A 26,218-nucleotide genomic window follows, 5' to 3' on the forward strand; every position below is an offset into this window, starting at 1 on the left:
GGTGGAAACGATTAATGCAAGGTCGCACTGTAACCTCCGATAACCCTCCAGAGCACCCCCAACCTTTGTGTCATCAGTAAACTTACTAACCCATCTTTCTACTTCTTCATCCAGATCATTTATAAAAATTCACAAAGAACAGATCCCTGGTCCATCGACCTCAATGCAGAATACAAACCATCTACAACCACTCTTTGCCTTCTGTGGGCGAGCCAATTCTGGATCCATAAAGCAAGGTCTCCTTGGATCCCATGCCTTCTTACTTTCTGAAGGAGCCTTGCATGGGGAACCTTATCAAATGCCTTACTGGCATTTTGTTTAATAATTGTAATAAATTCAGAAAGTGTCTTTTCTGTTGATCAGTGTCAGACGAGTCAAAATTAAATCCACCGCAGTTCAACGTTGCAAAGCAATAAAACATGAAAACATCCGGGGGGGGGGGGGAGATACTTTTTATAAGCACAGTACATTAGGGACATTTAAGAGACACTTAGATAAGCACAAAGTATTATAGAAAAATGGAGGGCTTTCTAGGAGAGAAGGATAAGATTGATTTTAGAGTAGGCTTAAAGAAAGGCACATCATGGGCTGGAACATTTTATGTTCTATGATTCAACCATTCAAGACAAAAGGTAACAAATCACTGCAATCTTTTAATCAAGAAGGTTGTGGGAGCATTTTGCATCCTGAATTGCTTCCTGGTCAATTACTATTTAAGTCTGAGAGAGAGACTTCTGAATATTAAAAGAATCAAAGAGTACTTTTATTGAAAAGAGGAGCAGAAGCAAGAGCAGCAGGGCCTCTTCCTGCTTCCACTTAGATCCTGAGGAATGTGGCTACAAAAAGAGTAATTTTATAAACAGCTCATCTCCAAACCTTTTTCCTCATGAAAATAAGAGGTATGAGAGCTGCCAGGATTTGCTGAATGCTTCAAGCATCGCAGAATTGAAGGAATTCTGCAACCATTTTCTGGTTTTATAAGACAATAATGCTAAAGGACCCAAAATACCAAAGGTCAGGCTACACAATGCAAGATGGCATGGGATGGTAACTTGCTGCAAGCTGGTCTCTGTAAATATGTTTCTACTTCTTTAAAAAGTTCTACTCTTCAAAATCTAAATTCTGTGAGTAAGAATTATTAACAATGTTCTTTTAAATACATTTTATTCTGCATTCTGTTATCGTTTTCCCTTGTGCTACCTCAACGCACTGATGTGATGAAATAATCGGTATAGATGACATGCAAAACAAAAATTTTCACCGTAACTTGGTACATGTGACAATGATAAATAAATTTATAGTGAGACTTGCCAATTGAACAAAGTACGTTAGATGGATGTAACAATACCTGTATTGCTTTTTGCTTCAGCATGGGGTTTTCCAGTGACAGAAGCTCTCTTCACAGCCTTCTGACTTGGAGACTTCTGATTAGAATTCTTAGCAGGCAATTCTTTCTGGGTTTTACGTTTTGTGTTAGGTTTGCGTGGGCTAGGCCTTTGCGGACTTGAGTGCTTGGGGCTTGTCCTGGATTTGTGGGGGCTCATACGCCTAGGCCTGGATCTGTGAGGACTGGACCGCCGAGGGCTAGACCTTGACCTGTGGGGGCTGGTGCGCCTGGGGCTGCCCCTGGATCGGTGTGGGCTGGTGCGCCTTGGACTGGATCTGGAACGGTGTGGGCTCATGCGTCTCGGGCTGACTTTGCGAGGGCTTGAACGCCGTGGACTGGACTTGCGAGGACTTGAGCGCCTTGGACTGGTTCTGTGAGGGCTCATGCGACGTGGGCTTAAATGCTTCGGACTCATCCGTGATGAACTGAAAGATGTGGCAGCCTGATCTGTGGCCACTGCTTCTTTCTCTTTCTTGGCGAGATCATCTCTGTGAGCAAATTAAAAAGAAAAGTGATGTCCATGTGAAAACGATTTGATACAGGGCTTATGAATTGGTGATCCTGAAAGAATTCTGATTTTTCATAGAATCGAACAGCACATAACACCATTATTCTTGCAGGTTATCCAAAAATTCTCCTTCCCTTTCTCCTTAGTCCTGAATTCTATCTCCTTCAAACCATTTATTATATTCTCCTTTGAAAATTGCAGTTGAAAGCTCTTCTGGAACTTAACTCCCACTTCTCAATAAACAAGGCAAACTTGGGCAGTAATGCTGGCTTGGTTTGTAATGAAGTGTGATGATAGGGATGTGGATACACTAAGAAACTTATCAAAATCAGCCTTCTTTTCTAACTTGGAAACAAAAGATTGCAAGTGCTGTAACCTGGAGCACAAAGTGCTGGAGGAAGTCAGCTGATCTCAGTGTCTCAGTGGGTCAGATTGCACAGATGCTCGGAGACCTTGCTGATTAAAACTGAGGGCAAGATTGTGTTGAATGCTGAGCAGTAATTAATAAACAGCAGCCTGACATAGGCACACAGCTACTGTCCAGGTGGTCCAAGACCAAATGGAGAGCTAGTGAGACTGCATCCGCTGTAGACCCATTGTGGCGAGAGGCAAACTGCAGTGGGTCCAGGCCCTGACTTAGGCAGAAGTGAATTCTGGCCACAACCAACCTCTCAAAGCACTTCATCACAATAGATGTGAGTGCACCTGGGTGCAAGTCATTGAGGCAGCTTATTCTGCTCTTCTTTGACACTGGTATGACTGTGTCACAAACAATGAGAAAATCTGCAGATGCTGGAAATCCCAGCAACACACACAAAATGCTGGAGGAACTCAGCAGACCAGGCAGCATCTAGGAAGAGTACAGTCAACCCTTCGACAGGACTGAAGACAAAAAGCTGAGGAGTAGAGTCAAAAGGTGGGGGGAGGGGACAAAGTAAAGAGACAGAAGGCCATGGAAGAAAGAAAAGGGGGGAGGAGCACCAAAGGGAGGTGATAGGCAGGCAACAAGATAAGGTGAGAGAGAGAAAAAGGGATGGAAAATGTTGAAAGAGAGGGGAGGTGGGAGCATTACTGGAAGTTTGAGAAATCAATGTTTGTGCCATTGGGTTGGAGGCTACCCAAACAGAATATAAGGTGTTGTTCCTCCAACCTAAATGTGGCCTCATCACGACAGTGGAGGAGGCTATGGTTAAACATATTGGAATTGGAATGCTAAGTGGAATTAAAATGGTTGGCCACTGGGAGATCCTGCTTTTTCTGCCAGACGAAGTGTAGGTGCTCAGAGAAGTGTTCTCCCAATCTATGTCGGGTCTCATTAATATACAGGAGGCCACACTGGGAGCACCGGACACCGTATATAACCCCAACAGGCTCACAGGTGAAGTGTCACCTCACCTGGAAGAACTGTTTAGGGCCCAGAACAGTAGTGAGAGAGGAGGTGTAGGGCCAAGTGTAGCACTTGTTCTGCTTGCAAGGATAAGTGCCAGGAAGGAGATAAGTGGAGAACGATGAATAGACAAGGGAGTTGCACAGGGAGCGATCAGAAAGTGGGAGGGAGGGAAAAAGATGCTTGGTGGCGGGACCCCATTGGAGATAGCAGAAGATATGGAGAATTATGTGCTGGACGCGGAGGCTAGTGGGATGGTAGGTGAAGACTAGAGGAACCCTATCCCTGGTAGAGTGGCAGGAATATGGGGCAAGAGCAGATGTGTGTGAAATGGATGAGGTGTGGTTGAGGGCAGTGTTGATGGTGGAGGAAGGGAAGCCCCTTTCTTTGAAAAATGAGAACATCTCCTTCGCTCTAGAATGAAAAAGCCTCATCCTTTGAGCAGATGTGGCAGAAGCGGAGAAATTGAGAGAAGGGGGAGGTATTTTTACAAGTAACAGGATGGGAAGAGGTATAGTCCATGTAACTGTGAGAGTCGGTCGGTTTATAATAGACATCAGTGAATAAGTTGTCTCCGGAGGTAGACAGTGAGATTGAGAAAGCACAGCAAGGTGTCGCCCTTTTGAAGCAGGTGGATACACCCGATTGCAACAGCGAGAGATTGAAGATGCCCTTGATCACTCCCGCCAGTTTGGTGGCACAGGGTTCAGTGCCCTACCAGGTACAGCACTGGGGCCTGACACATTGTGAGGGTTCACCTTTTTGAAGGATGTTCTGACGTCGACCTCTGAGACAGAGACTACAGGGTCACCAATGCTGCACAGGTATCACAGATAAAACTAAATATACTTTTATTCTCCCTTTCAAAGCATGCATAAAAGGTGCTGAGCTTAATTGGGAGTGAAGCATCACAGCAATTAATGCTGTGAGCAGCTGGGTTAAACCCACAAGAACAAATAGCAATCATAGAACACAGGCCCTTTAACCAGTGGAACCAATTAGTGAGATTGGTGATTGTAACAAAACTCATTCACCTTAAGCAAACAAAATCTGAACTTTTAAAAAAAAGTTAACAGAATCAGTTGCAAAGAGAGATCAGATGTTGACAGCATCTTCTACTTTTCAAGCTTTTTTTTGTTTTTCAGTCTATGAGGGAGCAAAGATGATACTGTATCAGAAATTGGAAAGGCTGAGAGAGAATAGTGGCTTTAATGAGGGACAAAATCAGGTCTGAGATGTAAAGCTAATGAGCAGGGAAATACTAAAAATGCACCTATGCATGTGTGTCAGTGAGCACTTGGTAAACACACTCCTTAAACACGTGCATTCATAAACAGACAAATGTTGCCTTGTCATTCTGCTGGCTTTGCACTAAGAGCATGCGCTTCAATGTCTTCCCCTGGTATATTCTGTTAATGGGTCCTAAACCGAGCTGATGCCCTTGGGTTGGCCTTATGTTGCCTTCATCGCCATACACGGCACAATGTTCCAACACTTTAGTGATGGGGATGTGTACATGTTCTTTGTATATATTTAAAATATATACTTCTGTTTATTTTGTAACATGATTGTAACTACATTGTGGGGTATATCATATGCTAATTCATGTGTTTATCTTAAGTTAGCTTTGTGGATAAACTAGACAATGGGGTGACCCGTTGGGGCACCCTTTGAGGGAAGGGTAGTGCAGTCCGATGTGACCAGAATGAACATTAAATTTTGCTGAATGCTACTGGTATCGCTTTGCTTTGGAAACTGAAGTAGAAAACCTCTGTTTGTTAAAGAACGATGCGTAGCAAAGCAAATATAGCTCCTCCTCGTTTAACGAAGGACACTTGATGGCATCATTTCTGGCTTATCTGCCATCCAGGACATCTTCTTTAAAGATCATGGTTTCCCTTCTGCTGTTATCAATGATGCCCTCACCTGCATCTCCTCCATTTCCCGCACTTTGGCCCTCACCCCATCCTCCTGTCACCACAACAGGGACAGAGTTCCCCTTGTCCTCACCTACCACCCCACCAGCCTCTGGATCCAGCACATCATCCTCCACAACTTCCGCCACCTTCAACAGGACCTCAACACTAAGCACATCTTTCCCTCTCCGCTTTCTGCAGGGATCGTTCCCTCTGCGACTTCCTGTTCCACACGTCCCTCCCCACGGATCTCCCACCCGGCATTTATCCCTGTAAGCGTAAGTGCTACACCTGTCCCTACACCCCCTCGCTTGCCACCATTCAGGGCCTCAAACGGTCCTTCCAGGTGAGGCAACACTTCACTTGTGAGTCTGTTGGGGTCATCTATTGCATCCCATGCGGCCTCCTCTACATCGTTGAACCGGACGCATATTGGGGGACCGCTTTGTCGAGCACCTCCACCACAACAGACAGGATCTCCCGGTTGCCACCCATTTCAACTCCGCTTCACATTGTCATTCGGATATGTCCATACATGGCCTCCTCTACTGCCATGATGAGGCTAAACTCAGGTTGGAGGAGCAACACCTCATATACCTTCTGGGTAGTCTCCAGCCCCTTGGCATGAATATTGAATTCTCCAACTTCTGGTAATCCCCTCCCCTTCCCTTCCCCCATCGCTGTTTCACTCTGCCCCCTCCCCCAGCTGCCTATCACCTTCCTCATGGTTTCGCCTCCTTCTACTACCCATTGTGCTTTCCCCTTTCACCTTTCCTGCCTATCCCTTCCCTGCTTCCCCTCCCCCACCCCTTTATCTTTCCCCTTACTGGTTTTTCACCTGGCAAGTACCAGCCTTCTCCTTCCCACCCTCCTCCACCTCCTTTATAGGGCCTCTGCCCTCCTCCCTCTTCAGTCCTGACGAAGGGTTCCGGCCTGAAATGTTGACGTTGACATTTCCACGGATGCTGCCCGATCTGCTGAGTTCCTCCAGCAGGTTGTGAGTGTTGCTCTGCCACCCTTGTCTTGACTCTTTGATCCTGGAGTTGTGCGGCCCTGGCCTCATCTGATTCTTGTTCTCTCCCTCTCCTTGCCGCCTCCTGACGACGTTTGGCATCATCTCTTGACCATAATGTCCCCCTTCCCCTTCCACGCGGCATAATTATGCTGACCATTTTTTTTTTACCCTAATGCTGGATAGAAGATATGAAGCAGTAACAGCAAAGGATGCTGATTATTCTTGATGATGTGGTCGGCGCTCCCCTAAATGGACGTGATATAGTCACTGCTGTCTTTTGACTGCAGCAAAGGGTTTTATGGGTGAGTACGTCAGTACAATAAGATTTAATTACCTCTTATTGATGGGTGGCAGTTGGATCTGTCCCAATCCTGAACATGGTGATTAGCAGAATTGACCCTTTGAAATAGAGCTGCCCTTCCCTTTTGCTCCAGTAGGTGTCAATGCTGAGACTGCCCGTGCGAATGCGTCAGGCTGTTGCGTCCCAATTTCCATAATGGCCGATCGGGTCTCGGGTTAAAGGGGAGCCTATTTATTTTGGCAAATGAGCAATTTTATACGAATATATAACCCTGAAGTTCGCCTGCATTCTGTAAGTTAGCACATTTTAATTCGATTTAGCCAAAAAAAAGTGCCGCTGTAATGCAGCATTTGCGCTAATTGGAGGCCACAAACAGACAAACAGAGCATGAGAGTTTTAGGTGTATATAGATGAAGATGGTATGTCCTGGTGTCTAACAAACGGGGGCTATTTGCTAGACATGTACGGGAGCTATCTTGCATTTTTGGTAGCTATCTTTCTGTAAATATTGGCAGTTTTCTTTTGACTATTTTCATTAATTTTTTTAAAGTTTTATTTTTGATGCACTTATTAAACAGCCTTTCACTAAAATGCTAAGCGACTCCAGACACCTTTTCCTTTGGTCATAACCCACAAATTTAACAGCATGGACACAAAATGTTTTGATTCAAGAGTATTATTCTGATACATGGATAAGAGTTTTGCTTTTGTGGAGTCAAATATGTAATAATGAATAAACCCACAAATAAACATGTTGCTTTTCAAATCAGAGTTATGGACACAGCCCTTCACATCACACAAACCAACCCCCCTCCATAGACTGTTCATACTTCTCACTTTCTCGGTAAAACAGCAAGCATAATCAAAGACTCCTCCCACCCCAGACATTCTCTGTCCTGTCATTATCATCGGGCAAAGGATGCAGACACCTGAAAGCATCTACCACTAGGCTCAAGGACAGTCTCTACCCTGTTGTTGTAAGATGATGGCCACTTGACCTCACAGTCTACCTTGTACTTTAATGTGTACCTGCATTGCACTTATCTGTATAGTTAACCCTTTATTCTGCACTCAGTCATTGCTTTCACTTGTACAGGCTCAATGCAATGAAATGATCCTGTACAAACAGTATGCGAGACATATTTTTCACTGTCCCTTGGTACATGGCATCAAAGATTACGGGGAGAAAGTCGGCAACTGGAGTTGAGGAGGAAAAAAAAAGATCAGCCATGATTGATTGGCGGAGCAGACTACGCTGTTGTCTGCTAATGGGCCAGACGCTCTAATTCTGTTCCTATATCTTATGGTCTTATAGCCTTATGCGACAATAGCAAAATCAATGTACCATTGGCAATACAAGGCTTTAGTTTCACCTACAGCACAAAACACTCCTCAAAAGTACAAATTTGAACTTGATCTCAAATCCCATTAAAAGCCCAAATATTGTTTGAATTACCCCATCCAATGCCACTGCCTCAGAAAAAAAAAACAAAGATAGATATAGAATGGAACATACTTTGTTGGAGGAATTGCATCTGGGTCCCAGTCTGGATACCTGCAACACAAAACATTTAAAACTTTATAGCAGTGACTACAATCACCACTGATGACTCCATACAATGCTAATAATTATTTTGATTATTATGAGGAACATTTGATAGTTCTTGACATAGGATGGATGTGGAATGTTTCCTGGGATGTCTAAGACCAGAATGCACAGCTTCAGAATACAGGGAGATTGATTTAGAAGAGAGGTAAAGAGGAATTTCTTTAGCCAGAGGATGGTGAATCTCTGGAATTCATTGCCACAGACGACCGTGGAGGCCAAGTCATTGGGTATATTTGAAGTAGAGGATGATAGGTTCTTGATTACAGGGAGGAGGCAGAAGAATGGCATTGAGGGGAGATAATAAAATCAGCCATGATGGAATGGCAAAGCAAACTCAGAAGGCCGAATGGCCTAGTTCTGCTCCTATGCCTTATGGTCTTATTTTCCAACTTCCACCCATCCCATCCCAATCTCCCACATTCCCTCTAAATTCTTCAGATTCATTCTCTGTGTAACACCTTAAATTGAATTAAAAATGTGTTGGGGTATTAATAGGAGAACAGCCAACAGTGGATCCACATCTGGGATATCACATAGTTCAGGTCACAAGATATAGTCTATCAAAAATTGCTTTGGAGAGGGTGCAGATTCACTGGGATGGGGTTTCCTAGTTATGAGAGGAGTCTGGATAGTCATTGAACACTACAGCACAGAAGTAGGCACCTCATCCCATCAGGTCCATGTCGAACTATAAACCTATCCAGTCCTGTCAACCTGCAACCAGACCAGAGCCCTCCATACCCCTCTCATCCATGTACCTATCCATATTTCTCTTAAACGTTGAATTTGAACTCACATCCATCACTTGCACTGGTAGCTCATTCCACACTCACCAATCTGAGTGAAGACTACCCCCTCATGATCCCCTTAAATATTTCACCTTTCATCCTTAACTTATGACCTCTAGTTCTAGTCTCAACCAACCTCAGTTGAAAAAGCCTGCCTGTATTTACTCTATAATTTTGTAGACCTCTATCAAATCTTCCCTCATTCTCCTACACTCTTTAGCACAATTTAAGCCACCTTAGCACAATTACAGCTCAGGGTGCTCCTGAGTTCGGAGTTGAATTCCAGTGTCATCCGTGAAGAGTTGGTTTGTTCTTTTCATGAACAGCAAGGATTTCCTCTGGATGCCCCCCCTCCCCCCCACAGTCTAAAGACCTATCAGTTAGTAGATTAATTGATCACTGTAAACTGTCCTGTGATTAGTCTTGTGTTAAATAAGTGGGTTGCTGGGTGGTGCAGCTTGTTGAGCTGTAAGAATGGGCTCCACACTGTATTTCTAAATAAAATTTAAAAGAAAGTCTTTATCTATTCAACCTTTCCCTGTATCTCAGGTCCCCAAGTCCTAGCAAGGTAATAGTTAAAGGCTGAGAATATTTTTCTTAGAGCAGAGAAGGCCAAGATGACCTACCAGTGGACCATACAATATAATGAAGGGCATATATAAGGTAAACAATGGAAAATCTTTCCCCATAGCAAATGTCCAAGCACAGAATCCATGGAATATCGAACAATACAGTACAGGCCCTTCGGTCCTTTTAGCCAACTGTAAGATCAATATATCTCTTTCCTCCCACATAGCCCACCACTGTCTTTCATCCATGTGCCTATCTCAGTCTCTTAAATACTCTTAATTAGTCCGCCTCCACACATGGCACTCAACATACCCACCATTGTGTTAAGTAAGACCTAACCTCCTCCCATACTTTTCTCCAATCACCTTAAAATTATGCCCTATCATATTAGCCACCCTGGGAAAATGCCTCTGGCTGTCCACTAGATCTATGCCTCTCATCTTGTACATCTCTTTCAAGTCACCTCTCATCCTCCTTTGCTCCAAAGAGGAAAACTCTGGCTCACTCAACCTATCTCTCTAATCAAGGCAGCATCCTGGTTAAAAAAGTTTACTGGAAGCGAAATAGAAAAGAGGACAATTTAAGAACTGAATAAGGCTTGGCTATGAACAAACAGCTTTCTGACACTCAAAAAGGAATAGTTTGGCTGAGTGTTGGAGAGCTATCTGAGGTCTCTGTACAGCACTATGACTCTAAAAAGATGACAACTGCCTGCATAAAATCAGAACTGTACAGATAGAAACAGGGCCTTTAGCCCACCACTCTGGAGAAGGGAAAGGAGGGAGAACCTGTGTCAAAGAAATCTTCTTTATCTGGCAACCTTGGAAAGAAAGATCACAAACTTGGTAAAAACCTTACTCTTTGAGTAAAAGACGGCAGCTATCATAGTGGACAGATGTTTTCTTGTGACGTTCCCAATCCTGTGAAAACAAAGAAGACACAAAAAGTATTTTACCACTAAATAAAAGAACAAGAGCCACTCCACCAAAAAATATGACCCAACGACAAGCTCAGCCAAATCTTTGGAAAATTTATTCTTTTTAATTTAAGCAGTTCACTACAATGCCATTTACACATTCTCCACAACCCCAAAGACATCCCGAGAGCCTTGGGGTATTTTCCATGAGTGACGGATGAACATTTTAGGGAAATTACAGAAATGTACATGTACAGAAAACCTACCGATGATTGCTGGTGAAAAATGCTTATTGACAGACTACGCAGTAATAATACAATGATCAGCTCTTCAAGTGAAAGCCATTTAATGCTGCAGAGCCTCATAATATTTCTCACAAATATGGGAAAGGTCATGCTTGTGAATTCTGCACCACACCCGAATACAATTAGAATTACAATTAATGTCTCGTATCGATTCCATTAACATCAGATTTGAATTCTTGTCAAGCTGACAAACCAAACAAGTAAATACTTATTACTCACCATGGGTTTTCCAGAGTGCAAAGCCCTTTACAGCATTCTAAAAGTGATTTTGTTAATGAGAGTGTATTTGAACCCAATATTTTACTTTGAATACATCACACCTTAAAGTTCAGGAATCTACATCAATTCCCTAACCAGATTCCAGCCATTTTCTTCTTGGGTGCCTGTGGTATCTCTAAGCAACATGTAAAATCATAAGATAGAGAAGCTACCATTGAGAAGACAAGATAGAAATCGAGCTATTTGCCCATCGAATCTGCTCCACCATTCAATTATGGATGCACTTCTTCCAAACAAATTCTACCCAGAACCCTTAACCCCTTGACCAATTTAAAGCCTATCAAGCTCTGCCTTGAATACATCCAATGACTTGGCCCACACAGCTAATGAATTCCACCTATTCACCACCCTCTGGCTGAAGTTGTTCTTCCTCATCTCACATTCAACAGGAGCATCCCTTTACTCTGAAGCTGTGCCCTTGGATCCGAGACTCTCCTGCCGATATCTTCTCTTTTTCCACTGTATACAGGCCTTCGGGCTTTTGAGTGTCTGGTTGGTTTCCAATCAGCTAGCATTTTCTCATTAAACAGCTAGATTGGTCACCAGTCTGGATTTGAAGCAGAAATCCTCAGATGATATCCCCAACCGGATGAGATGGAATTCAAAATTACCATTTAGATTAGGGTTCATGACTATGTCTTCAGGAACAGAGACAAAAGTCCCAAAATACCTTTTTTAAAATAAACTGAGTTAACACATGCTGGACATATTAATTCGACAGATTAAATCTACCAAATTTAACACAAAAATTAGAACCACAGAACACCACAGCACAGAAAACAGGCCATTCGGCCCTTCTAGTCTGTGCCGAAACATTGTTCCGCTAGTGCCATTGACCTGCATCCAGTCCATAACCCTCCAGACCTCTCCCATCCATGTACCCATCCAATTTATTCTTAAAACTTAAGAGTTTTAATTACCTCTCATTAATTCTCATAATTCCTCATAACAAATTCAAAGTGTTGAAACAGACTAATTTGCTCCGAAACACATATCCCAAAACCTAGCCCCAGAGGGAGTGTGTATAGCCACAACAGACCTTAACAGCAGAATAACAGTTGTAGTAACTACAGCTTTTAGTTGTTTGGGAGCCTCGCATCTCTAATACAAGTCAGGAAAATGATGATTCTACATTCATGAAGTATTACATTCATCAGTGCTGAGAATATGTATATTATTCTAATTAAACTTTAACATATGCAAATTATTTCAATATACCTTTTAAAATAGTGTATTGTATCTCTCAAATCCTTCAGAACAGTCAATTGAAACAGGTAGTCCGATAACAGCAAACTTGGAAACATTATCTTGATATTCTGAATACATCTAGTGTAATCAGTTGGGTATTGAGATGCACTAGAATTGACAGCAGTTCATTGTGTCTTTGATGAGAGGGGAGGTGCATTTCAGCTGCAATGTTCAGTGAGTCAAAGTCTCAGTTCTCTGCCTTTATGAGGTTGGTCAGTTTTCACTAAGATTGCACAAGGAGCAGTACTGCTGGGCTAGAAAAGTTCTCTTACTCCGGAGCGTTATCCACAAAAGGCAAGAACCCCTTTGAGTCTAATACATAACCTTGCCTCACATATTAATAACTAATTATGTTGTTAGGTATATGGTAGTAATTTAAGCTCCAGAAAAGAATGGGGATGGGAAACTCATGGTAAATGGCTTTATCTCTGGACAGCTGTTAACAGCGTACAACACCAAATAACATTATATGAAATATTTAATAATGACAGCCACTCACTGTGGTCTCTTTTTCCCCATTTCAAAGAACCCCAATAATTTATGTATCGGTAGGATAAGCCCAGGTTGCCAAGGAGAATCTTTTAAACCTATCACATTATCCTAAACGTATTGCCGTGTTTTGATTTTGAAGAATGAAGACCATTCTCTTCTGGTGGGAATTCATTACTTTCATGTTAATTTCTTCAAGAGTAAAGTGATCATCTTCTCAGGTACACCGTTCGTTCCCATGTACATTTCTTCTCAATACATCTTGTAAGCACTGATGTGTTTGGATGGTGGAAGCTGAAGCAGCACAAAGTTATCTAATGCCAAATACTTAGAGGTAACTGGAGATACAATGTTGGCTTTAAAAGGTCTGCAGAGTGCAAGCATTCAGCTGCATCAAGTCTGCATAACATGCCACCCTACATTATTACACAGATTACTTTTGGGTGTAGGGGATGGCTGTTGCCTGCTGTTGAATTTATCACTTCAACATACACTGTGTGGCCACTTTATTATGTACAGGAGAGAAACATGTAATGTGGTCTTCTGCTGCAGTGCATCCACTTCAAGGTTCGCCGCGTTGTGTTCAGAAATGCTCTTCTGCACACCACGCGTGGTTATTTGAGTTACTGTCATCATCCTGTCAGCTTGAACCAGTCTGGCCATTCTCCTCTGACCCTCTCATTAACAAGCTGTGTTCACCCACAGAACTGCTGCTCACTGGATGGCTTTTTGTATCATTCTCTATAAACTATTGTGCATGGAAGTCCCAAGAGATCAGCAATGTCTGAGATATTCAAACCACCCTGCCTCGCACTAACAATCTCTGGCAACCAACAAAGTCAAAGTTACTTAGATATCATTTCTTCTTCATTCTGATGTTTGGTCTGAATGACAACTGTACATATCTTGATCATATCTGCATGCTTTTATGCATTTAGATGCTGTGACATGATTGACTGGTCGGATATTTCCATTAACGAGGTGTAGAGATGTATTTACCAAAGTGATCGCCGAGTACAAGGGCCCCTCTTTCATAGCAATATTGCAGAGATCTACTCTTTAGAGGCTTAATATTCTAGCTCTGCTCTTTTTCCAGCCAGTTGGTTGGCAGGATCTCACTTCACCTCCAGGTTCTGGATGTTTTTGCTAAATCCTTTATTGATTGCCTATTCTTCATTGTCCCCATAAGGTGATGAGCCACCTTCTTAAACCACTACGTCTGCTGAGCATAGAAACTTTCCATGCAGCCCAACTCATCCACACTGACTAGTAGACACACTTTGTATTAGATATCCACCACCTACCACTGGTCCATAAGTGCCTTAATGCTTCATGTCCCCTCTGAAACTCTTCCGCTCCAAGGAGGAGTTAGCCAGAGAGTGGTGAACCTGTGGAATTCTTTGCCACAGACAGTTGTGGAGGACAGGTCTTTATGTATATTTAAGGCAGAGGTTGTTAAGATTCTAGATTGCTCAGGGCATGAAGGGATACAGGGAAATTGGGGCTGAGAGGATAATTGGATCAGCCATGATGAAATGGCAGAGCAGACTCGATGGACCAAATGGCCTAATTCTGCTCCTGTACCCTATGGAGAACAGACCCAGCTTCTCCACTATCTCCTCAGAAATGAAGTGCTCCAACCCAGGCAACATCCTTGTGAATCTTCTCTGCATCCTCTCCAGCCTATCAAATCTTTCCTATCGCCAGTCTCTCCAGCCTATCACTTCATTCCTATGTCCTATCGAGATAATTCAAGTTCCTATCTCAACACTTATGTACCGTTGGCAACCCAGCTTCAACCACCCATTCAAGCAGTGCATTCTGGGTACTTGAGACTGTCTGGATGAAGAAGCACCCTTTCATGTATCTCCTCTAAATCTCCTCCCCTTTACACTAAATCCATGTCTTCTAGTTTTCTCTTCTTCCAATAAGAAGACAATTATCTTGTAGCCTACCTCTTAACCTTCTCTGCTCCAGACAGAAGACCAGGCTTTTCTAGTTTCTCCTCATAACAGAACTGCTCTGTTGCAAACAATGTCCTGTTGAACGTTCTCTCACCCCCTCCAGCACTATCATCCTTTGTATACTTTGGTGACCAGAACTGGTTCGGGTTAGCTGAGGTCTGACCAAGGTCTTATAAAAGTTGGAATATAACTTCCCTGATCTTGTATTCAATGTCCTGATGAAAGAGGGCCTGGTTAACCATATTATCTAGTTGTGCTACCACCTTCAGGGATCTTTGCACTTTCGTGCCAAGCACTCTGTTCCTCAAAATACTCTTGGACCTTCCTGTTCAAGTCCTACCTCATTAGTACTCTTAAAATATATTGTCTCGCATTTATCTAGATTGAACTCCAAATCCTAATTTCTGTCACTTCACAACAAACATCAACAATTCTCTGCAGCCCAGGACTACCATTTATCCATCAACTCTGTCAATCTTCATTAAAGGTCAGTTAACTCTCATTTAGGTAGGTTAAGGGGTCAGTACAACATTGTGGGCCAAAGGGATTATATTGTGTTTAACTGTTCAATGTTCATGTTTTAAGCTACTTCAATTGTCTCCCACATCCAAGGCATTTACTTATACTACAAACAGGAAGCATTCCAAGATTTACAAGATCCAAAATCAATGAAGGAATGGCAATTTATTTCCAAGCAGGGATGATGCACAGCTTGTAGGGGTCTTTATATGCCTGCTCCCTTAACATCTTGATGGTTCAGATGACAAGAGATGGGAATTGACCAGGTGAGTCACTGCAGTGTACAGTGGCACGCAAAAGTTTGGGCACCCCAGTCAAAATTTCTGTTACTATGAATAGTTAAGTTAGAAGATGAACTGATCTCCAAAAGTCATAAAGATAAAGATAAAACATTCTTTTCAACATTTTAAGCAAGATTAGTGTATTATTTTTGATTTGTACAATTTTAGAGTGGAAAAAAGGAAAGAAGCACCATGCAAATGTTTGGGCACCCCAAGAGATTTGAGCTCTCAGATAACTTTTACCAAGGTCTCAGACCTTAATTAGTTTGTTAGGGCTATGGTTTGTTCACAGTCTCATTAGGAAAGGCCAGGTGATGCAAATTTCAAAGCTTTATAAATACCCTGACTCCTCAAACCTTGTCCCAACAATCGGTAGCCATGGGCTCCTCTAAACAGCTGCCTAGCACTCTGAAAATTAAAATAAATGATGCCCACAAAGCAGGAGAAGGCTATAAGGAGACAGCAAAGCGTTTTCAGGTAGCCGTTTCCTCAGTTTGTAATGTAATTAAGAAATGGCAGTTAACAGGAACGGTGGAGGTCAAGTTGAGGTCTGGAAGACCAAGAAAACTTTCCGAGAGAACTGCTCGTAGGATTGCTAGAAAGGCAAATGAAGACCCCTGTTTGAACTGCAAAAGACCTTCAGGAAGACTTAGCAGACTCTGGAGTGGTGGTGCACTGTTCTACTGTGCAGCGACACCTGCACAAATATCATCTTCATGGAAGAGTCATCAGAAGAAAACCTTTCCTGCATCCTCACCACAAAATTCAGCTTCAGAAGTTTGCAAGGGAACATCTAAACAAGCCTGATGCATTTTGGAAACAAGTCCTGTGGACTGATGAAGTTAAAATAAAACTTTTTGGCCACAATAAGCAAAGGTATGCTTGGAGAAAAAAGGGTGCAGAATTTCATGAAAAGAACACCTCTCCAACTGTTATGCACTGGGGTGGATCGATCATGCTTTGGGCTTGTGTTGCAGCCAGTGGCATGGGGAACATTTCACTGGTCGAGGGAAGAATGAATTCAATACCAGCAAATTCTGAAAGCAAACATCACACCGTCTGTAAAAAAGCTGAAAATGAAAACAGGATGGCTTCTCCAACAGGATAATGATCCTAAACACACCTCAAAATCCACAATGGACTACCTCAAGAGGCACAAGCTGAAGGTTTTGCCATGACCCTCACGGTCCCCCAAGCAAGAATTGCAAGATTCTTAGCTGGCTACAGAAAGCGCTTGTAAGCTGTGACACTTGCCAAAGGGAGTGTTACAAAGTACTGACCATGCAGGGTGCCCAAACTTTTGCTTCGGGCCCTTTTCCATTTTTGTTATTTTGAATCGGTAAAAGATAGAAATAAAAAAAGTAATCTTGCTTAAAATATTAAAGAAACGTGTCATCATTAATTTTATGACTTTTGGAAATCAGGTAATCTTTTACTCGCTTAGCTATTCACAGTAACAGAAATTTTGACCGGGGTGCCCAAACTTTTGCATGCCACTGTATCTGTAAACAGTATCCACTGTAAACAATACATTCCAGCAGTAGAGGGAACAAATGTTTACCAGCAGTGAGTGGGCTGTCAGTCAAAGAGGTCATCTTGCCCTGGAGGCATTGAGATTCTTGAGAGCAGTTGGAGTGGTAACATTCCAGTAAATGGAGAGTAGTCCATCATGGTGGAAAGGCCTTCAAATGTCAAGGGTGAATCATCTACTGCAAGTCATCCAGCCTCTGGACTCCTCTTGTAGCTATGTTAATCAGGTAACTGGCCCAACTGTGTCTCTGGAAAGTGGTGATCCCAGAGTAATGATGGTGGGCAAACTGGAGCTGGGCAGGAGATCAGGTTCCCACGTTGGGAGATGGTCATGGTTTGGCACTTTCTGTGGCACAGATGTTATGTGTCTCTCATGAGCCTATGCTCCGATTATCTTGCTGCACGCAAGCAGAAGCTGCTCATGTTGGTGAGGAGTTGTGAATGGAATTGAAATAAGCACCAGTAGAATCAAACATGCTCACTTCAACATTACATCAGAAAGAAAATGATTGTTGAACAAGTCTCAGATGGTTAAGCCTAGGACACTATACAAAGGAAATGTGACGATGATATCCCAGGACTTGGTTGATTGATTGCCAATGACCACTGACATACTTATGTGAGGTACAACTCCAACACTGGAGTGTTTCCATTTGATTTCACATTTACCAGGGTGACTTGATCAAATGCTACCCTGCACTCCTGGAATTCAGCTTCCTTTGGTACATCAGTTTGAAGCAGAGAAGTCTTGCCAACCCCCACACAGGGCAGGATACAGGTAAAAGCCACTTTACAGAGGGCACGTGGCCAAGTGGTTAAGGCACTGGTCTAGTGATCTGAAGGATGCTAGTTCGAACCTCAGCTGAGGCAGCGTGTTGTGTCACAGAGCAAGGCATTGCACCCTGGAAACCTTCCAAGGCGCAAATCTATGGTCTCACGAGACTAACGGATGCCTATTATTATTATTACTACAGCACCATTATCAATAGCTTGCATCACTTTGTTGATCTGCCAGATAACTTTTATTAGATAATCAAAACAACTGGCTTCTGAATGCATTCTTAAGTAGGAATTCAAGAAATGAATTATAACACAGTGCATCAAACAAGGTTTACATCACCTGGCACTTGACAAAGGTGGATATCAGTTTGGCTGGCTCCACTGCTGCCTCACAGATCCTGTGACCGAGGTGCAGTCCGTCTGGAGTTTGCACAATCTCAGCAGTATGGTCCCACATCCCAAAGGTAAATTGGCCTCGGTGAGCAAAGGAGAGGCAGAATATGATGGGTGTACCAAAGGGATTGATTTCATGCATCTCAGAGGTCAAAGAAAAGATGCATACCTCCCCAACAAGACACTGCAGCTGAGGTCAACTATCAAAACGTCAACAGAATTCTGTACTTACAGAACTAGGGACCTAAAATTCTAATGCCTAGGATCTATATGGGAGGAGAAGATGGCAGTGCGACGCAGCTCTCCGGTGAAGTGATATTGTTTCTGTTAAATAGGGGCCGTGGACAATTCTGATTGATGGAGACAGACGTGAAAGCACAGAGGAACATCTGGAGAAATTTGTGAAATGCGGTTCACTGCTACTGTTACTGGGCGATCGAGAATCTTCCGGAGGGAAGGCCCCAAAATCCCCGGCTTTGCCTGCTGCTGGCGACCGAGGCTGAGGTCAAATCACTCGGATAGAGATGGTGCTTGGTACTCGGTGTCGGAGGGCTGATCGAAGGCTCAAAGTTTTTGGACGATTCAGAGTCTGACTGTGGTCGGGCATAGCAGGGAGAGTTTTCTTCCTTCTCCCGTCTGCGTGAGATGTGGGACATTCGAGGAGATTTTGAACTTTTTTCTACTGTGCCATGGCCTGTTCTTCATCAAGTTATGGTATTGTTGCACTGTTGTAACTATATGTTATAATTATGTGGGTTTTGTTAGTTTTTCAGTCTTGGTCTGTCCTGTGTTTTTGTGATATCACACCGGAGGAATATTGTATAATTTCTTAATGCATGCATTACTAAATGACAATAAAAGAGGACTACGTGTCCTCATAATCTAATCTAATGTGCAGTTAAATATGTAAGAAATTTATCACAACCGACCTAAAGATTAACAAAAGCAGGGAGCTTTCAGATCATTATTAGCAGTATGCATGATTCAGAAACTGGCTGTTGCTACTTTGCAAATGGAGCAAACATGCACCATCCTAATGACTATATGGGTACATAGCTCTAGTCCTCACAGGGTGACCACCAAGATTATTGAAAACAGTGAATCATATCCCATCTGCACTACACTCCTGATACTTACCAGCATAAACAATAATATTTACAGATCTCATGAAACTCTATTATCACATTTCTATATTTGCACATGTTAGACACTTTTCCACATCCTAAACTTGTTGTTAAAACAACCTGGTCAGGTCAGTACTTGTTCTCTTTGAGGTCCTGAGAAGGAAAGGATCGAGATATGCACCAACTTTCCACACAATGGAGGAGCTGCAGATCGTAGAAACAATACAGAAGCTTAAAAAAAATCAAAATAAATCAAGCTCATTTAAGAGTTAACCGACTTTGATTCTCAAATAGGCAACCCAGGCTTATCATAGAGATACTAAACCAGAACACTTTGCTTGTACTCAGGCAACAGTGAATTAATCCAAGAAATGATCCACAATAATTCAAAACAAGATGGAAATTGCAGCCATACAGACCTTGTATAGAAAAGAATTTCAACTGAGTCTTTATAAACATATGCATTGGGATAATTGAACCTCTGAAAACTCTGCCCACCAAAAACTATCATTGCAACGTCAAGGACAATAATCCAATAGAATGTACTGCAATGCAATCTGGAAATTGCACTGATGCTAATATGAATTACTCCATCAGGAATTAGGTCTGAGAAAGTCCACCTGGTTAAAACTATAACTCTAAATATCACGGACTAAATCTAAAGAGAAAATGTATCTGTCCCATATGTATGCTAAATATATATATATATATATACATGTCCTACCCTTACAGTTTATGACTTTAAATACATATCCAGAATTTACATCCTGTCACTGTTGTGAATGATCTCTCTGGTAAAATTAGGTGCCCCATGCTTGACCATCCTTTTCACCAGCCCTCCAAGTATCTGATTGTTGCCTACAGTCCAACACAAATGATGAAGCACCTCCACACAATTCCAATACAACCACAAAACACCAGACTAAACTGTTGACAGGATACCATACAGATTGACTGGATTATAGAGGTATTAAACATAGCAAGGGACACTTTTCCACACATGGAGATCTTCAGCTAATGTCCTAAATGCACATCTGCCAAGTAAAAAATACCCACATAACTTACCACCAGACTGCTAGCCAGTCCTTGGTAACATTACAGGCATACTAGAGGAGGTTGAGGCCTACAAACACTATGCCTGTTAAGGAAGCAAATTATAAGTAAAGGCGAACTATGTAATGAACACTCACCCTCATTTGTCTACATTCTATGTTACACAAACTGCACACGTGGGGGAACCTCAGTGCAGGGACGCCATAGTAATCATTCATCAGCTTGGGTTTTGGCAATCCCTTCTTCACCGATCGTTTAATTCCATGAGAACTCTCATCTCGAGAAGACTCCATCTGATAATTCTGAGACGGGCGCTTGAAATCTTCATTCCAGGTACCCTCCCTCAGTGTTTCGCGACTGTAACGCATGCTTGGGCTCTCCACGGGTCTATCCCGATAGTCATACTGCTGACCGTGCCCGTAATCAACCACACTGCTCTGGACCGCTTCCCTTCTGTAGTCTTTGTCCTGGAGCTTATATGGCTGACTGTAACTGCTTGACGACTGCTGCTTATTCATCTTCCGCATTCTAATTTCTCTTAAGATGTATGGCATGTTTTCTGGAGTAAGCTTCTCATCTGGGTAACGACTTAGCTCTTCTAGGTCTTCATTAGACAGGCCAAAGTTTGCTAGGATATTAGAAGCCTTCATTGTGTCATGAAAAAGCTGAACTGCAGATCTCTGGTCTCCACTTTGAGATGAAGAGGTTGTGGCACTCCCATATCCAGGCCGATAACCTCCAGATGATGGGCTCTGGTAGGAAGGCCACTGACCTAAGCCTACATTATTCCCCGATTGATTCATCATTCCCATGTTCATTCCACTGTAGTTGCCAGGTGATGCTCCTTGAGCTCCCAATCCCATTCCTCGTCCTGCAGCTCCAGCTCCTCCTGCCATATAGGTTCCAGGAGCATTCATAGCATACTGGCTGGCCGAACCTTGATTCTGCCCAAACTGGGTGGTAGGTCTCTGCATTTGCCCAAATTGATTTGCAGGGACCTGACTTTGCCCAAACTGGTTTGGAGGGCCCTGATTCTGGCCAAATGGCCCCCTGGCATTGAACATGGACATGTTGATCTTCACAAGAGCTTGGTTCAGAGATGCAAGAGCGGTATTCGATAAAGTTGTAGAGGCGACAGAGTTCAGCTGCTGTAGGGCCAGCTGGGCTTTAATCTGGGCGAGCTGCAAATTTGCTGAGCCTAACAGAAGTGGATTGGTAATGCCGAAGTTCAATGAATTCACTGCTGGAGCACAATTTTCCAAGAATAACGCAAAGCTGAAAGTTAAAACACAAACATTAGATTTTTACATTTCAGAAAACATTCGCAGCAAAGGGTTTTAAAGCCAGTGATCAACATATTTATGCTTGACAGCTTTAAAAAAGCTAATTTTTTGGCGAGTTATAAAATAAATAAAACATAACAAAAAAAGGACAGTTAAATCTGGACATCCGCGTGAGGAAATGTGAGTGCCCAAATAAACAGACAACAAAGGAAGCTTGGTGAAGCACTCAAGACCCCCATACACAGTTTGCAGTACATAACATAATACTAGACAGAGCACTCCAGATAGCTTGTTAAAGAAATTTAAAACAATGACCATGGTCAAGTTAGACTGAGATCTTCAGGTAAGATCAGAGGTATGATTCTGGAAGGTATTCCAAGTCCACAGCATTATATTGCACCTTTATAAATGAGCAGACACAAAGCACTGTGGTCATTTTAACAATAGTTTGCTGCACAGAATGACTGCTGAAAACAATGCTGAGACGCTCAAAGTTATTCTTGAGGAACCATAATGTCCCCTATTTCATTATTTTGAAAAGGCAACATCAACTATTTCAATCTTTTAAACTGCTATTGTGAATTCTCAAATCAGATCTCTTCTGGGTCCAGCCAGATAGATCAATAATCTTATTCTGCAATCGGCCTATTTTATAGTCAGCATGCAATTTAAATACTTCTTTCCACAATGCCCAAATAGCAGCATAACTTATGCTCATCCAGAAACAATCCAGGCTTTCACATACAACCTTCACAACAGCACTAGCATGCTGTGCTTCTTGAATCTGAAATGTTCGGTTCAAGTCCAACTAGAGATTTCAGTGCAGTACTAAAGAAGCTCTAGTCTGTTGAACCTACTTCTGTTAGACAGGGTTAGCGTTGGTGGAAGTTCTTCATAAGAACATCCCTGACAAGGGCTTCTTAGGGTCACATCATCAAATGGCTTTGGGAGTGAAATACTAGAAAAAACACATCAGGATGTCCAGCTGTAGGCATGCAGGAAGGGTGAAGAAATATGATTTGTTTTGAAAAACCATTCTTAAATTGTTAGTTATTCCATCCAACAGATAACAGACAGCATACTGTTGTGTTTCTGCTTCAGTGCGACCTGGTTCAGTTGCTAACATGCTTGAATTCAGAAAACTCCAGCTCGATTTCCTGAAATAAGCTCCAGGAAATAAGCATATAATGTAGGTACTATTTGAATACAGTACTACATTATGCAAGCAGTATCCATCAGAAATATTAAACCAAGGAGCCAGATGTACAATTCAATCACAACCACCCTTTAACAATACCCTCTGAACTAGTCGCCATTTACCCGCCATTATTTGCTGCTGTGGTCACATTTGCCTAATCAGATGCCCTGAAGATATGATTACTTACTTAGAGGCACAGCACGTTAAAAGGCCCTTCTGGCCCAGTGTGCCTATGCCTCCCAATTATAAGCATGTGATCAATTAACCTACTAACCTGTACACCTTTTGGAATGCCGGCAGAACCCGAAACACCTAGAGGGAAACCCATATGGTCACGGGGAAAATGTACAAACTCCCTGACAGTCAGCGGTTGGAACTGACCATAGGTCATTGGTGCTATAATCGTGTTAGACTAGCCACTGTGCTGCTGTACTGCCCAGAAGTTCCTTTCTTGAAAAAAATTGTGAATGACCTGTAAAGTGCATCTTAAAATTGACATTAAAACCTTTAAAATCTTTCCCCAAACATTGGAGCCTTCTGACAAAGGTCATACAAATCATTGTTGAAGCTATGTACAAGAAAACACAAACATGTTACTTGCTGCTTGTTCAGCAGTGGATCCAATCCGTCTACATTTACTGTTCCCTCAGGAAAGGCATTGTCCAAGATGACCACAACCTGGTCATGGTTTGGAGGTTTGTGTGCCTCAATGACCCAGAGAGTTACGTTGGCAGGAGTCAGGACATTGTGTTTTTGCTCTTGGTAGGGTCACCCATGCCAAAGAGGTCAGAGGGTAGATGTCAGACCAAGAGTGGTCCACTAGTTCTCCAGGTTCAGTGGTTCAGCTCAGGGCCAACAGCCCTAACTAGTAAAACAAAACTGTTACGGAAACAGCAATTAAGAATCCTACATCTGAGAGTGACGATATCCCTGAGTCTCCACACAAGACCTGACAGTAGTGAAAACTGAGAGGAAGCTACTGACATGAAGAAGAAAGCCTTGAGCATCGCCAGAGATGGAGGAATTTCACTGCTGCCCTAAATGCCAATGACTTTACAGCTTCTTGCTCTTGTAGGAAAGGCATAATCAAATACACCTCCCATCCCGTTCATTCTCTCTTCTCCCCACCCAATCATCCAGCAGCAGATACAAAACATTAAAAACACACACCACCAGCATCAAACACAGTTTGATTATGAGATTCTTGAGTCTCTTCAGCAATGATGTCTGGCTTTGTGAAATTCAGCTCTGAATGATTTGTTTTTCTTCCCCCCTCTCTGCACATTGGGTGCTTGTCGGTCATTTGTTTTAATGGGTTCTATTGGGTTTCTTTGCCTCATGACTATCTGTCAAATCTCAAGGTTGTATAAAGTATACATACTTTAATAATAAATGTACTTTGAACTTTCATAAATATGAACTTTACATCACAATGTTCCTTATCATGGCCCATTGTCTATCTTTGCTGCACTTTCCATGGAACAGTAATTTTACCATTCCATTCTGAATTGTTATTGCCTTTCTCTTTGTACTAACCTGATATACTTTGATCTGTATGGACAGCAATGAAAGCAAAGCCTTTTCTCTGGATCTCAGCACACTGCACGTAACAATAATAAACCAAATCACATGTAGCGCTACTAATCCAAAATGGAAACAGCTGAGAAAATCACAGATCAATTGTCCTTAAGATGCTTCACTTAAATGGATACAATAGCACGGAGATGCAAGAGATTCCGCAGTATTGAGCAACACAAAGTGTGTCATTCAACACTGGTGCAGCTTAAGGATGTGTGCATAGCACAACGCTCTCTATACCTACTACTGTGTGGCTAGGGCGAGCTCAAACACCATCTATAAATTAGTCAATGACATGATTGTTGGCAGAACATCAGATGGTGATAAGGAGGCACGCAAGAGTGAGATAGATCAGCTGGCTGAGTGGTGTTAATATAATAACCTTGCACTCAATGTCAGGAAGAGCAAGGAATTAACTCTGGACTTCAGAAAGGGCTACATTTCATTCGGAGTTTGAGGAGAATTGGTATGTCACCAAAGACACTCAAATTTCTACAGAAGTAACGTGAAGCATTCAAACTGGTTATATCACTGTAGGTTTTCTATGTTTCTATCACCATTTGGTACAGAGGGGCCACTGCACAGAATCAGAAAACACTGCAGAAAGGTGCAAACAGTTAGCCTCCTCAACATGAAGGATATCTTCAAAAGGTGATGCCTCAAGAAGGCAGCATCTGTCATTAAGGACCCCCATCATTCCAGGATATGCCCTCTTCTCATTGCTACCATCAGGAAAGAGGTACAGGAGTCTGAAGACACTACTCAGAACAGCTTCTCTCTCTCCACCATCAGATTTCTGAAAGGATAATGAACCTATGTATACTACCTTATTTTAATTTTTCCTTTTTCTGCTCTTTTTGCACTGCTTATTTATTTCTTACTGCAATTTATAGTTTTTTAAAACGTATTGCACTATAGTGCTGCGGAAAACAACATATGCCAGTGATATTAAACTGGATTCTGATTCTGAAATGCTGGATAAACTCAGCAAGTTAGGCAGCATCTATGGAGGGAAATGTCAGACTTTCATCAGGGATCAGCAACAGGATGGTGGACATTACTCTCAGCAATCAGAGTTTAGTAACCTGAGCTATTGGTAGTAGACGGAAGATGGAAGGAGACTGGGGGACACTCCCTTGCCAGGGAGAGAGAGAATCTGTGGGTTGTTGAATTTAGATGAATTGCAAAGCTTTTGGGGTAACTGCAAGGTCTGTGTCTTTGTTATCCCTTAGCACACGCTTGGACTTGGTGATTGTACCAATGAGCATTTAATTTTGCTGACGGGGGAAAGGGGGATCATTGCTCACTGAATCTGGCCTGCAGTCCTCCGAGTCGCCTGATGCCAGTGGCCAGTCGTGGGGAGGTCGTAAGCGGTGTGCGAGGAAGCGGAAGCGAGGCGAGCGGGCAGGAGTCAGTGCCAGGTAAAAAGCAAGCCCTAGCCGGCTGGCTCTCCCGTCCATTCTGCTCTCCAATGGACATTAAATTGGACTACATCTGACTCCAACAAAATACTCAGCAGGAGTACAGCTGTTTATTTATGTAACAGTTTTTCCCTCAAGCCATTGGACTACCAACCTACTGCCCTCCGCTGTGCCTATTGTCTTGTTTATCATTTATTGTAATGCCTGCACTGTTCTGTGTACTTTACGCAGTCCTGGGTAGGTCTGTAGTCTAGTGTAGTTTTTGTGTTGTTTCATGTTGTTCAGTGTAGTTTTTGTATTGTTTCATGTAGCACCATGGTCCTGAAAAACATCTTGTTTTTACTATGTGCTGTACCAGCAGTTATGGTCGAAATGA

The 26,218-nt window shown here is 42.6% G+C and overlaps 1 protein-coding gene across 1 annotated transcript in view; it reads right to left on the reverse strand.

Moving 5' to 3' along the window:
* Nucleotides 1–26,218, reverse strand: part of znf638 (zinc finger protein 638) — a 126,526-nt gene that overhangs the window by 75,503 nt on the left and 24,805 nt on the right. The window contains exons 3-6 of the mRNA XM_072257019.1: nt 20,500–21,637; nt 10,340–10,401; nt 8,031–8,069; nt 1,349–1,875 (exon numbers count right to left, since the gene is read on the reverse strand). Coding sequence (XP_072113120.1) covers nt 1,349–1,875; nt 8,031–8,069; nt 10,340–10,401; nt 20,500–21,637 — 1,766 coding nt within the window. The remainder of the gene's footprint in view (nt 1–1,348; nt 1,876–8,030; nt 8,070–10,339; nt 10,402–20,499; nt 21,638–26,218) is intronic.

Source organism: Mobula birostris, chromosome 4, assembly GCF_030028105.1.
Source record: "Mobula birostris isolate sMobBir1 chromosome 4, sMobBir1.hap1, whole genome shotgun sequence".
In the NCBI taxonomy this organism is placed as follows: Eukaryota; Metazoa; Chordata; class Chondrichthyes; order Myliobatiformes; family Myliobatidae; genus Mobula; species Mobula birostris.